Source organism: Seriola dumerili, unplaced genomic scaffold (genome assembly GCF_002260705.1).
Source record: "Seriola dumerili isolate Sdu_G_001 unplaced genomic scaffold, Sdu_1.0 BDQW01000193.1, whole genome shotgun sequence".
Lineage (NCBI taxonomy): Eukaryota > Metazoa > Chordata > Actinopteri > Carangiformes > Carangidae > Seriola > Seriola dumerili.
Genome location: NW_019174448.1, coordinates 186,539 through 200,969, shown reverse-complemented (window position 1 = coordinate 200,969; position 14,431 = coordinate 186,539). Strand labels below are relative to the sequence as shown.

The following is a 14,431-nucleotide window of genomic DNA, read 5'->3' as shown; positions in this document are numbered from 1 at the left end:
GCAAGTTCTAATGGATTTGACCTTTCTCCGGAAAGTTGGGGTTAGGTTTTTGACATTTTCTCAAAGAGGTGTCCTCGCTGAGCGCTTTAACTTTTCCACATGAGCTGCAGGAAAAGAAGAGAGTTCCTCCTCAACTCCTCCAGGTGGTTTGAACCAAAGAAAGAGCTCAGCTACGTGAGTCTAAGTTCACAGTCGCCCTGAGGGAGACCTATTCTCGCTCCTCTTCTTCTTCTTCTTCTTCTTACCACTCAAAAATAGAAACCATCCATATTCATACAGGATCTCTTTCTTCTGAGAGACTATGAATCCTCATTAGTGGGAGAAGAGAGAACCGCTAATTATTGTATTTTTTTTAATTGTTTGTTTGCTAACTCTGGCTACTGCTGACTTATCATTCTGGCACCACACGGAGAGGAGACTGGCAAGAAGCTCCGTGGGGGATGCTAAAAAAAACAACAACAAAAAAAAAACAAGCCCAAACAAACCTTCACCTCCAGTTCACAGCCAACAATAAACCTCTCACTGTCTAAGATGGTGTTTGGTGTTTACTGCGGTTCACTGTATTCTGCACCGGCTCACGCTGTGACATTTCATTTGTCTGTTTCAATTTCAGCTTTCACTCCTCATGAGGTCGAGCTGCAGAGCGAACACGCCGCAGACAGACAGCTGCGCTGTCTTAAGTTGCTTTTGGCTCTTCCGTATATCTTCGTACAAAAGGGTTTTGAAATTCGACAGTACGGGTGCTGTGCTGGTGCAGGATGCTGAGTCACAGTGACTGTGCTCGTCCTTGCCTTTGCTCAGGCCACTGCCACGCTCACGTGTACTGTAAAAGATGTTTATGTCCAACTGCTGGCCGGGAAACATGAAGCAGACAAGTCCACAACAAAGTAAAAAGTACAAATATGAAAATATGAAAAGTGTGTGTCGGGTCTGGGTGAAATGAAACCTTCATCCTTAACATTTGATCCTGGTTTTAAATGGAGAAAACCTGCTACGTCCCTAACAGCATCAAAGACACTTCCTCCTCCTCCTCCGTGTTTTTCCCCGGCTACTTTGCAGTGTGGACACGCGTCAACTTTACCGTGGCAGATGCCGTCTTGGCTGTAGAAACCTCCGCCACAGTCGGGGACGCATTCCCCGTCTTTGAGCAAGGCAGCTGCGTCCGAACATGCCACGCACTCCTGCTGGCTCGGCCCCCGGCAGCCTGAGCACGACTCGTGACAGTCTGGTGAAAAGATTAGAAAAATGTTTTACTCTAGGCATCTACTTATTTCTTACTGATAGGTTGATATACATACATTCATCACGTTACATTACAACAGTAAATCAAGCCCCTTTCAAATCTCTGTCTGGCAGGTGGGAGAAATAATCCTTAATCTAGAGAAACTAGGTTTGATTTGAAAAGATCATTATGTGTGATTTGTAGTTAATTGCATAATTAATGGGAAAACACAAAGATTTCTTTAATGCACTTTCTGCATTAACTTTTTAGGTCAAAAAACAAACACTGAAGACAAAAGAGATAATCAGGATTACAAAATGCAAACTACAAGATTTTGTAGAGCTTGATTGGGAGTGTGTGTTTTTGTTTGTGTGTGTGTGTGTGTGTGTGTGTGTGTGTGTGTGTGTGTAGCTCTGTGGGTGCTGGTAAATCAAGCATTAACAACAGCACAGACAAATAGTGAGAGCGGGAGGCTGAAGGGGTGAGCTATGTGGGGAGTCCATGTAAAAATTACATTTGTGTATGTGTGCGAGTGTGTGTGTGTGTGTGCAAGTGTGTGTGTGTGTGTGTGTGTGTGTGTTTGAGCAAGAGACAAAGAGACAGAGAAACAAACCAGGAATTAGTCCCACACACACACACAGAAAGAGGAGTCTCATAATTAATCAGTGAATTAATCTTGTTTCCTTGATGTAATGCATGTGTGTATTCCTGTGCCTTTGCCTACACCTGCACATTCATCCCTGTGTTTGTGTGTGTGTGTGTGTGTGTGTGTGTGTGTGTGAACAAATACAAGCTCCAAAAACCTATTCCAGCACCAGCTGGTATGATCACCGTGATTTCCCAGTGGCCCACACTCTAAAGCCAGATGCCACAGCAAGGACTACAAAAAAATAAAATAAAAACAATAAATAAAAAAAAATAAAGCACAAAACAAAAAGACAAAAACAAACTATAAAGAAAACACAGGAGTGCTGTGGCAACTCTGGCTCAGTTACAGCTAACTCTTGGCGCTGACAACACTGTTTACTTCACAACTCATTTCTGACGCACATTCACAAGCTGGTGCCGTTTTACTTCAAATACTGCATCGGCACGAAGGAGAATCTTTTCAGAGGGCGTATCCATCATCATCTACAAACAGCCGATAGTTTGATTGGATGTTCCTCCAACACACAAAAAAAAACTGAAACTAGGTTTGTCACAGCAACTCCATGAATACCTTCCTGCAATGGGGCCGCAGTCTTAAAACCCTTTCGGTATCGAATGGGAAAGTCGACCGAGAATCCATCTTGTCAAGCTCCAAGCTCTTCACCTGGTGAAGGTTTTGGACCAATCAGCGTCCTGTGAGTGAGGAGCGATGGTAGATACAGGTGTGTGGCTCTGTCGGAGGTGCAGCCTAATGTGAAGTAAAATTTACATTTACTCACTCGGTAGACGCTTTTCTCCGAAGTGACTTTCACTAAAGCGTCAGTGTAGGAGGAGAACTGAGTAGGTAGAGAGGGATGCTCCCGCTCTGATACAGACTGAGGACGTTCCTTAGAGCAACACAGTGGCTGAGAGGGAACATGAGGCCGACCAGAAGTCACTCTGAAGGCAGCAGTCGTGACTTGAATTTGATTCGGGCGGCCATGAGCAGCCACTGCAGGTCGATCGTGAGCGGAGTGACATGTGCCCTTTTTGGGCTGATTGAAGAATCATTCTGGACCGTCTGCAAAGGTTTCACCGTGCGCGAAGGGAAGTCCACCAGAAGGGCAGAGCAGCGGTCGAGGTGAGAGATAATCATGGCCTGGACCGAGAGCTAGAGGTGGCGTACAGAGTCAGGTACGGCCTGATTTTTCTTATGTTGTAAGCTACTCAGAGATGAGTCAAATGTAGGGAAATTAGGGGAATACAGACAGCATGGAGTGAGCAAAACACATCACTAGATACCAGAGGAGAGTGTGCAATTAATTTAATCAGCACCATTTAAGACATGCTGATGGAAATCTCCCTCCATTAATGCAAGATGCCAGAAGTTAATCAAATATGTTATTGCAAAAAGTTGTTGGAAAAGCAGCGTGAGATAAATCTCCCGATCCTTTGTACACCATTGATTGCAGATTTTCCTCAGGTAACAACCTTCATGTCTCCTCTCACTTTCTCTTCATCCTTCTCTTTATCATCTTGAAAATATATATTCCCTCCCAGGAACACAACATCAGACACACACACACACACATCCGGTTCCTCTCATTAACACAAACACTTTACTTCCATCACGGTTATGTCATTTGAGGGATATCAAATACGTTTTTAATTTCCTTGCTGTGTTTACACTCCTCCACGCTGAGCTTTGTTGTCACCGAATTTCTGATGTGCAATTAACCTGAGTCATTAAATATTTACTACGTTTTCAGTCCCGTCTGTTTAGTCTTTTAGGGCTAGCGGGATACCTCGTAACCCGTTCAATGAAATGCAATCAAGCGCGGTGTGACGTCAGACCACATGCCACAGAAGAACAGAAAACAGAGTCACCATGAGGCCGTTCACAAAGGACACGCTGCCGGTGTAGAGGTTTTCACTGATGTTGAATATGTTCAGCAACTATTTGTTTTTCCTTGTCACTCATATTTGATCCAATCAAGCAAAGCTGGGGTGTGACCGAAGAGAGTGGACGATCTGAGACATTCAAAACTGTGACAATATTTGAATGTGCAGTTGCAACCAAACTCAGACGAGACATGAAGACATCAGCTCACCACCTGTGGTATTTCTTGATGAACTTAAAAAGAGGCCATATCTCATGATTCTGACTTCCTGTTCACACATACTGACTGAGAGCAGCACGCTCTTCTTCTCGCCTGTGGGTGTTAAGCACTTACTTTACACACCGGTGAGCTTTTCTTCCGTCGCACAGCGGTTAATATTGCCGAGCTGGTGCATTTCCAGGTACGTGCATTAAACTTATATTATATGGGATGGATGAAACGCGACAATCTGCCACCTGTTCACGCACGCTGCCTCAAACACTAGAGGCGCAACAGGCTGTCAAGTCGTTGCGAATGGAATCTCAAAATAGCATCCTGGCACCGATCCAACACTGTAAAGCCTCTCAGCGGCATGAGATGGAGAAACCGAGGAGGGGTTCAACTTTACACAGTTTTCCTCCGACGTGCAGGGCTTTGTTGAGAAGACCTCCAAAACTCACGGTCGCTGTCGTCGTCATCCGTCTGATTGCACTGGGTATTTTAATGTTAATTAAGATCCAGATATTTTCCAGTGGAAAACATTTTCTATTATTAAAATTTTTGAGAACTGAGCAGCCTAGGTGGGGATACAGTGTTTGTGTTCTCTTACCTTCAAAGGGAGACGGTTTAATTTGGGTTTTGTTTATCTCATCCACACAGATTGTGCTTCTTTTCTTGTGCAAATAAGAGTTTGCACATTTTAGACTCTCTCCTCCACTGCTCTCCATTTCCATCCCTGCCATGCATTCAGCCTCGGTAAAGAGCTACGTTCAAGACGACTAAAAGACCGTCTGGGAAAAATGGAGATTTGTATTATAAGATGAATTGTAACCCAGTATTTTCAGTATGCGTGCGGCGTATTGTGCGTGCCTGAAACGGTCGATACAGAATTCAGTTTTTGTCTGTTTTGTTGCATTTTGCGTTACAGTATCTATTATGAGAGCAAAAGAAAATAAAAGTTCTTCCTATAGAGTCAACTTTGTCTTTGTCCGTCTCTCGTTCTCTCTAAACTTTCCTTTTCCCTTCACATTCAGGGTGAAAAATTACCACCGACCACCAGCCAAATCGACTTTTACAGTTTTTACTGTGGGTGGATAAATCAGTCTTTTCTATCAGCATGGGATTTAAATCACTGACACTGGCTGATTTAAAGGACCGCACTGGTGGTTTTTGCATGTTTTAGCCCATTAACTGCAAATCATGTACACTTTTTATCACTGAGGACAACATTTGGAAGTGTACCAACATTTTTTGGTTTTATTTTCTATCTTCTCGAACAGCCCATGGTCCCAGCTCATGCCTACATGATATGAAAATTAATTTCGAGAGAGTTGAAAAATGCTTCTTAAAAGTCCCAAATTGTACAAAGTGAGATTTCGAGGTCTGGGTTTATATATTAATACTGTGAAAGTATCAAAGCCTCAGTCCACAGAGAAATGCACACAGCCTGTATTCAGAAACTGAGCCTTAAAACCAGCTGTCAGGACTTCTGTGACCTTGTGATGTCACAACAAGGTAGTCACCAAGCCCCGCCCACATGGACCCACCATCCAACACTTGCAGGCTTTGGTTTCTGAGTGTTTTTACCTGAAATCATATATTTTTATTCAATCACACAGAAAACAGTCAGCCAATCAGAAGAGAGGCTCAGAGCCTCCTCTCTTCTGATTGGCTCACCGACCTGTTGTTACTAGAGCTGCAGAGAGGAGCCTGAGAGAGGAGATGTAAAACTACACTGAGATGGTTTTTATATCTTCTGATGGAGCAACACTTCAAATAATAATAACATTTTTCCTAAAGAACTTGAGGTTTTCAGAGTAGCCCTGTGCAACTTTAGTGCAACGCAACAAAGATGTGACTTGGTGAAGCGAGTGAAAGTACAAGTGCAGCAAATGTTCTCTGAGTGATTACCTATCTTAGGCGAGTCTCAGAGAGTTAATTTTCACATTGCACTGACATGCCTGGGAGGTAAGAAAATCAATCAAAAAAATGTTTTACATTAAGCTCTGAATTATAGATGACTCGTAGTTAGATGGCTAAAACGTGCAAAACCTAAAATTGACTTCCTGTAAAGTTGTGGAAAGGATTTAAATGAAGGACAAATCACAGGACATCCCAGGGTCACAGCAGAGGAAAGTTTCTTGAAAAGACTTAAAGTTGCCGGTGAGGAGTGGAGCCTACCGCCCACTTTGACAGGTAGATTGACAGGTGAAATAGTTTCCTGGCCCACTACTCAATATTTTAGGCTCCTCGGCTCTTCCTGTTTCCTTTCCATCATCTCTTTCTCTCTCTCTCTCTGTGTTTCTGAAGATGTGCACCCCTCTGCTCCCATGATGCTCTCTCTCTCTCTTCTCTGTCCCAGCCTTTCTCTCGCCTCAGCCCTCTGGCCTCTCTCTATCTCTCTCTCTCGAGTTTAAACACTAGATTTCTTGTCATCTCTCTTTCTCTCTGTGTGAGTGTGTCTGTTTCTCTTCTCTCAAGCCTCTCATCTGTTTACACCCATGTTCAATTTTAATGTCTCTCTTTCTAGTCGTCCCCCTCTTCTTCTTTTCTTTTTCATTTCAGAGAGCTGAAGCTCCAGAGATGTCCCACGATACCTTGTCTCTGAAGTCATTTATTTGGCATCTATCATGTTAATTCCTCACTGAGCAACTGCACATACGCAGTCACAGTCTATAGCAAAATTACAACAAACAAAATTCACTTTCACATCTTTATTTTTTTTTTTTCAGCTGGGAATTTTATTTTTCTTTTCCTATATTCTTCTTGCAAATGAAGCAAAAACACAAAAAAGCATCTACCAGCATTTTGCACAATATTGGACTCCTACATTTCTATGACTGGGTCACTCCACATGCACACACACACACAAACAGACACACACAAACACACACACAAACACTCCCTCTCCAAAAAATGGTTACAGCCAACAAGGGGATTACACGTCCTTTACCTTGCCCCTCACAGGAGAGCAATTTATTTTTCTGTGCAGCCCCGAAGCGCAAACTTATCAGCAAATGTAATCCTAGCAGGCCAGTTGCCAAAAAAAAAAAAACCCTCCTCTAAAGCCTACTCTGCATAAAGCAGGGGAGGTGGAGATGAATGCACAGTCACACGGTGCAGCGGATAATCTTCACTCTCTGTCCTGGGACGAGCAGGGACACACGATTACCGCGCCGCCGAGGTTCACATCCACAACCTACCTCCAGTGATAAAACGAGATGGGATGAGAGATGCAGCAATTAAACTGAGCACGGTGAAGGCAGAGGGATGGAATCAGATACAGAATCTGGGGTTTGTTATTCAGATACCTGGTCACTGAGAGAGAGAGAGAGAGAGAGAGAGAGAGAGAGAGAGAGAAGCCTGTATCTCCATTTCTATTTGAGCAGCTGCAATCCAAAGCTGTTCCAGAGACAACTACAATACAGACAATACAGCGAGAAAAACTTCTAAGCAGCATGACGAAGGGACCGAATTTAATTCTCTAAACATTTCTCCCCCCGCGTGAAGCCAAACTCCAGAATTAGCTCAGCAAGCATGTGGGAGAGGAATCTGCTCTTCCACAATGGCTCAACGAGTAGGTCCACACTAAAGAAAACAGAGGCAAAGAGATCCAGAGAAACTGTGCTGGTGTTATTGTTGCCTCAGCTCCTGACTGTCACATTCACAATGAAACTGCAAAATTAAAATAACAAGGGGGAGGGGGGGGGGGGGTTCTGTGAGGCAGTCGAGGCAGTATCGATTAAATCTCACACCTTTCTTGAGATTTCACATTCAGAGCTGTGAAAATCACACCCAGCAGAAACAGCTAAAACAAACAGACTATGGCTCTGACAGAAGTGTGCAATGGGAGGTCATGCTACAGACAGAACAGCAGTAAAGTCATCATGAATCAAAATGTTGCCAGACTTCGCATCAAGGACGACAACAGCATTTATTTTCAGAGACGAACTGAAGTAAACATCGCGCTCCTAAAAGATGGCCGCCCTCAAGTGATCTCACAGAGTCTAAAAGACGTTGAGAACGAACTTCACTGCCATTTTAAAGACGTCTCTCAGCTTAAAAGACGGACATGTTCATTCAAACGGCCGGTAAACTAAATATATGTCGGTTTTTCTCTTTACTACAGATAAAGCAGAAAGGTTCTGTAAAGTGCTGCATGTTGTGTTTGACAGATTTTGTTAGTGCTGGAGCTCGGTGCTCCGCTCTGCTAATCTGTCGGTGTCTGTAAGTGATGGAGCACCAACACAATACTTCACCTGTGTCCTGCAAAGCTAATTATTTAGTCATTAAATCCAAAATGTGCCCAAACATCGGTTTTTGGCTTCTCGGAAAGAATCGTAATTCATGTGTGAATGGATTTTTGGTGGGACACAAAGTCCAACCTCTTTCATGGAAGTCAAACGAGCCGCTCGCTCATCCATCACTCCGACCTATATATATATGTATATATATATATATATGTATATATACTCACTTCTCACTTCCATACACAGAGGGACACTCTACTTCCTACTTTGATTGGATGTAATCCTTTGAATATAAATCATACGGAGCAGAACACTGACGTCATTACTGAGGATACTCGGTTGTCAAATATTCATGTCCGCGACTAACAAGGGAAGAAGCTGGAAAGGAGAGAGAGAGAAAAAAAATGGAGGAAAAATAAAAGAAAAAGTTGCTAGGCAACAGGAGCAGCGCTTTGCAACGCGACGGTAATGGCGGGCACAGCTGGGGACACAGCTATCGGTAGCTAAACTTAAGCAGACCTTAACTACAGAGGGAGCGGATCAGGAGAAACTCACGAGTCAGTTTTCGACGATGTTTTTGACTCACGCACCTGAACGAGATGGATGTTCGATGTTATGCTTTTCACACTGACGGTGTTTGAGTTTTAAAATGAGAGATCAGTAAGAAGAGGATGTACACGGACAAGACCAAATCTACACTAAAGACACGCCCTCGTTTCTTTTTGCTTTGTACAGGAGTTGTACAGTTTGAGCAACAAGCCAACTGTGTCTTATCTCACGGAGCCATTAGAGACGAGAGAGAAAAAAAAGAAGGGGAAACTTCTTCCCCCACTAATTATTAACAAGCTGACTTTGAATACATGCACAGGCAGACAGTAAAGCATGAGCCAGAGGCACTAAAAAAAAAAACCCCAGGGAGGCCTGCAGTGACACACTGGGCTCTGGGTGGTCCTGGTCCTCTGCCAAGAAATGTACAATTCTGCCATAAATGTCTGCTGCACCTTCCAAACACCTCACACACTCACTACTCACGCCACCTCCCATCTCCCTTTCCACCTCTCCCTCCTCGTTCCTTCCTGTGATTTTCTTCCCCCGTAAACAAGCGTTGGCATTCAGACTAAATCCGCCCTAATAGCCTCGGCCTAAACACACTCTGATTTACAGTCCCAACTTTCCACTGCTGCTGTTTTTGCTCCGTCCTCGGGAGACACTGCTCGGGCAAAACAAAGAGGTTTTGCTCTCATTAAAGCCAGTTACATGTTAAAAGTAATGGTCTGCTGACTGGTTGGCTGGGACACACACAAGGGGGTTTGTGCTGTGGGATCGACACCACAGATGACAGTATTAAACCTGGACAGAAAGCAGGATAAGTGCTTGACAGGGGTCATCATGCACAGCGGCCGCCACTGTGTTCAATTTGCTTTTACTGTGCAACATTTGAGAATGAAATATCTGCAGTATTAATGCAGTGTAGATGCTGGATTAATGCATGAGAGGGGTTTTCTTTAATGGACGCCGTCGGGCATATAGCACCAAAGGAGGGACAGAGGCAGCATAAATGCATGAAGTGGGATTTCCACCAGGGGTTTGTATACCATAGCCAGCGCTGTATACATTACATGAAGCTGCATGGATGGAGGCAGGAGGAGACAACGCTGGCTCGCTGCAACGGCTGCGGCCGTCCGTCCTATTTAAGACCATCCAAGGAGCTTGTGCACATGGAGGTCTGGAATTCCAATCCTCCTGACATTATTCATTAAGGTGTGAAATTGAGCCGCAGAACTGGCCGGGCCGTAATCACATTGTAGTGATTCTCACTGCTCTCTCACCCACAATCCATCTCTCTCTATCTATCGCTCTCTCTCTCTCTCTATTTCTACCCATCATCCCCAGGAGTCACAGCAGGTCCTGACTACTTGATGGAGGCGCTCGGCCAAACTGCTCAGAGTATATTAGCATGCCCACAGGGGTTTAAGCTCAGCGAGCCACGGCTTTATTTATTGGTCCAGGCTTTGGTGCACTGGGAGACCTCTGAGGCAGACTGGTTGAGTAACAGTCAATGTAGACAGCTCTTGTTGTGTATGTATCCTCTATTGGCACTCTGTACAGCTTTTATCCACTGTTTATCCACTTGCATGTGTTTTATTTGAGTTTATTTGAACAGTGAGGTCAGTCCTTGGCAATCACCTCTGTCTATAATGCAAATTAGTGGTGCGCGGATCGGCTCTGATGTCATCTGAATCCTATAGACTTCTTCCTACGTCCTGAACGCAAACAAAATAAATGATAAATCGTAACAGGTTCAGCAGTCCGAACACAGAGTGTAATTTGTGCCTGACGAATAAAATGTTCACATTTTAGAGATTGTAATTAATATTTTCCTCATACGTCATTTATCATTTAAGGCACAACCCCTCCACTGTTAATCACAATGTTCGTTTTTATGACACGGTCCGTGGATTAGTCGCAGTGCCCTTACAAATATAGCTGCGATCCGCGCATCACCAGCGCAAAATCGTAAAAAATCGGTAAGCTTTGATTGGTCAGGGTCCAGTGTGCAGTCTGCCATGTGACCTGACCTGACACAACGACCATCTCTAAAGGTAAAACTACTGATTCAGACAGAAGATATTCTAACTTCTCTGTGTTCAGCCTCAAAGACATCTATTACCCTCTGACACTAGCCTCTAGAAATTGACGTGGAGGCTGCAAGAAAACAAGAACTCACTATTCATAGCCACAGACTGTAAATAAAGATGGACTTAGCCTCTGTGAGGTCACCCCCAGGTTTCTAAGGAGTGGTTTTAAAGCTGAGAGTGAACTGCTCTGCTGTCGCCTTCTTGGCAGCGCCTGACTCCTAACTCCCAGCTAATCCAAAAACTGGCAAAGAGGTGGGTGTGTGATGAGCCGAGACTTTGCTCAAAGTGGGCACAGCTTCAATTAATGCGTAGATTTAAGCCTGAATAAAAAATCAAAATTAAACAGGTGAGTTATATAAAAATTCACCCCTGTACAGTTTTCATGACAGAGGAAATAAGCTCTGGAGACCAAAACAGTTTTTGTACCAGGCTGTAAACATGTTTATTTCTCCTGAAAAGTTGGGCATTTTAACATGGGAGTGAATGGGGATTGACTCTAGTGGCCATTTGAGGAACTGCACAATTTGGTACTGTTTTCATTTTTCAGCAGCTAAACTGGACAAACTAAGACATAACCAATACGCACTGGCATATTTGACACTGGAAGCCAGATGTTGTTTGTTTTCATTCAAAGAAAACAAAGCCTGAGAGCTGAACCCAGTTTTCTGCAGCAGTGAGCGAGTATTTAGCCACTTTGTCACCTGTGCATCCCATGATTAGTATTTCAAGCCTCCACTAGTTTTTAATCAATCATTTTTAAAATATTCAAATTTTTTATTCAAACATTGTTTCAAATTAACTGCTGCAGGGACTCAAGGCATGCTAAATAAATGGATTTAACAATACAGCCCATTGTTTTATTTCTAAAGGGTTTATTTCCTGGTAGAGACTCTCTGGGGGTTTTTTTTCTTGTGGGTGTGAAGTGATTGACAGGAGAGCACGGCGTAATTCAGCATCACTGATATTAACACATACTCAGCTCTGATTGAGTGAATCACCAATAAAACAGAAAAGTTTGAAAAAAAAAAAGCAAATTACAATTTTCGAGTCAATTTACTTTTCAATTACAAATCCATTTCTGAGCGCTAACTGGTTTCTCTAATGTTTTTTTTATTTGAAAGACTTAAAGACACCAAGCGGAGTAACAGGAAAGGAGTGCGACAAATATTAAATTACACAAACTTTTAGTTGACAAAATCTTGAAGGATTTTTTTGTTCTGGTTTTAAAGGAAAGCAGAACTTAAACAGCTTCTGCAAACAACCTCCCCAGGGAGATTGAGCCAAAAGGCAGCAACAGTTCAGGTGGCACGCCATAATGAGCGAGACTTCTCCAACCTGTACACTACGTGAGCACATCTCTCTCTAAACAATGACTTTCTTTGGCTTCTTCCAATGACTTAGTCAGGAAAAACCACAATACTGAAGCAATAATACTCCAACCCCCCCCCCCGAGGGAGCTTCGTAAAATATTCAGTTGGAACAAGTTATCCTGGTAACCAATCCACAGGAAACAAGTCATACAGAGTTCATTTGAGGCCCCCCAAAAAAAAAAAACACTTGTGACTGCAACCAGTTGTGAGAGTCGCACTGTTGAAGATATATGAGATATGAGATATTAGAGCTCCTGATTTTTGCATAAAGAAATGTCAGAAGTAGAGACAGAAAAACAAAACACAAAAACACAAAAGGAGAGTAGGAAAGACGGAAGACATCGGATGAAGAGGGAAAGTAGGCGGTGAAGCGGCAGAAAGAAGCTTCTCCATCTGTCGTCGCACACATCAGCCAGTTTGCTCTCTTTTTGGTGCCAACATGGCGGCTGACTGGCTGATTGAGTCTGGAGGGACATCCAAATCACATATTGGTGTATATATATTCAAGCTTTAATATGTAACTTTTCCACATTAAAATGTCTAAAAATGACTAGACCTATGTCAGATATTTTTCTGAGTTGTGTATTTACGTCATCCAAAATGTGTTTCCAGCAATTTCTCAAACTTAAAGAAATGTGTGATTTAAATCATGTCTGTTTCATTTGTTTCCTATGTGCGTGTGTCGGCGTTGTGGTTTCCTGCCAGAAGCTCAGAATTTACTTTCATTCAGTTTTAAGTCACATTTTTAAAATGTACTTTTTGGTCGTTTTCAACTGTAGATTTTAAACAGATGAAGGATTTTAGTCATCGGACGTCTGGATCTTAAGTCATCAGAGAAAAGAAGACATACAGTCCCTTTGAAATATTGTAGCTTATATGGAAAGCTATTATTTTTCAACAGCACATAAATATGTGTTAAAAAGAACAATTTACAAAAAATATAATCTGCAATAAGTGACTATTATTGATTTTATATCCGATATATCAATATATACTGTACATCATTGCTTCATATATGGAAAACACAAGTGCTAAGATATTTATAAACCTTGCAAGAACTGAATAGAGCACAGTTAGATTTATTAAGGTTAACCATGACAAATGAAAGTGTCCACAGTGGTGAACAACAGTAATCTATCATTAGTCATCTGACTTAATCTCATCTCATTAATCTTAACTCAGATTTAGAGAAATGAGAAATGTAAACATTCAAACATTCGACTGGCTCCTCAGTGCTGAAAGTTTCATCTTTCCCTGTGTTACCTTTCCCCGTCGCTGCACCTCGTTAGTGGCTGAACCCGAGCCAAAAAGTTTGGCACAATAAATCACATGACATCCTGTGATACTCACGGCGACAGTGCGTGCGCTCGTGCTGGTAGGAACCAGGAGGACAGGAAGCCAGGCACTGGCCACTATCGGCGCTCAGCAGGGGCAGCTGGGAGCCACAGGACTGGCAGTCCCACCTGCTGGAACAGGTGGCACAGGATGACGGGCAGGCTGTCGGGGGGAGGAGATGGACAGAGGGAATAAGAGTCAGACTGTCAGTCACATCAAAAATTCATTTTCTCTTCCTATCTGAGCTTTATTCATGGCTACAGCTCTGCCTATTACTGCTTAGCCCGGTCAGAGAAACTAGAGGGACCTGTGCACTTCATCAAAGGCGAAGCCAGCGGAGTGATATTCAAACTTGTGGCTGATTTGAAGTCTCTATATGCTGACTGGGACCCGGTCCCAGAGGAAACTTTCTTTTTACAAATATTCAAAAAAAAAAAAGGGGAAAAACAAGATGTGGAAAATCAAATCAAGGAATCGAGGAAATGCTGTGTAAATATTCTATTCATGACTTGTTGAGCAGCTGATTTCCCTCCTGGGACCATAAAGATGTATGATCTACCGTCTCTGTAATTACATCATAGCTGCTTCCACTTCTCTGTCAACATACACCATCTGATGTGTTTGTCAGCTTCCCTTTGATCTTTATGTTTTATGCTTCCTGATGAAGTGAGGACTTTTACTTTTGGGTTTGCAGATGAGGAAGGTAAACGGTGGGTAACATGGAAATGCAGGCGCCGCGTCTCAGAAAAAAGATTCTGCTCTTCGTCTGTATCACCGACACCAGCTCTTGAGTTTCCCGCATTAAAACGTTTTGATTTGTAAAATAGGATTATGTCTGGTTTCTCCGCACCTAAGTATGTGGCCAAAGGTGCTTTTAGCAACAAAACAC

General features: G+C 43.0%; 1 protein-coding gene across 1 annotated transcript in view; it reads right to left on the bottom strand.

The window, feature by feature from the left end:
* The window catches only part of fras1 (Fraser extracellular matrix complex subunit 1), a 228,899-nt gene that overhangs the window by 106,960 nt on the left and 107,508 nt on the right, over positions 1-14,431 (bottom strand). Inside the window, exons 13-14 of the mRNA XM_022753768.1 lie at positions 13,558-13,704; positions 1,082-1,225 (exon numbers count right to left, since the gene is read on the bottom strand). Coding sequence (XP_022609489.1) covers positions 1,082-1,225; positions 13,558-13,704 — 291 coding nt within the window. The remainder of the gene's footprint in view (positions 1-1,081; positions 1,226-13,557; positions 13,705-14,431) is intronic.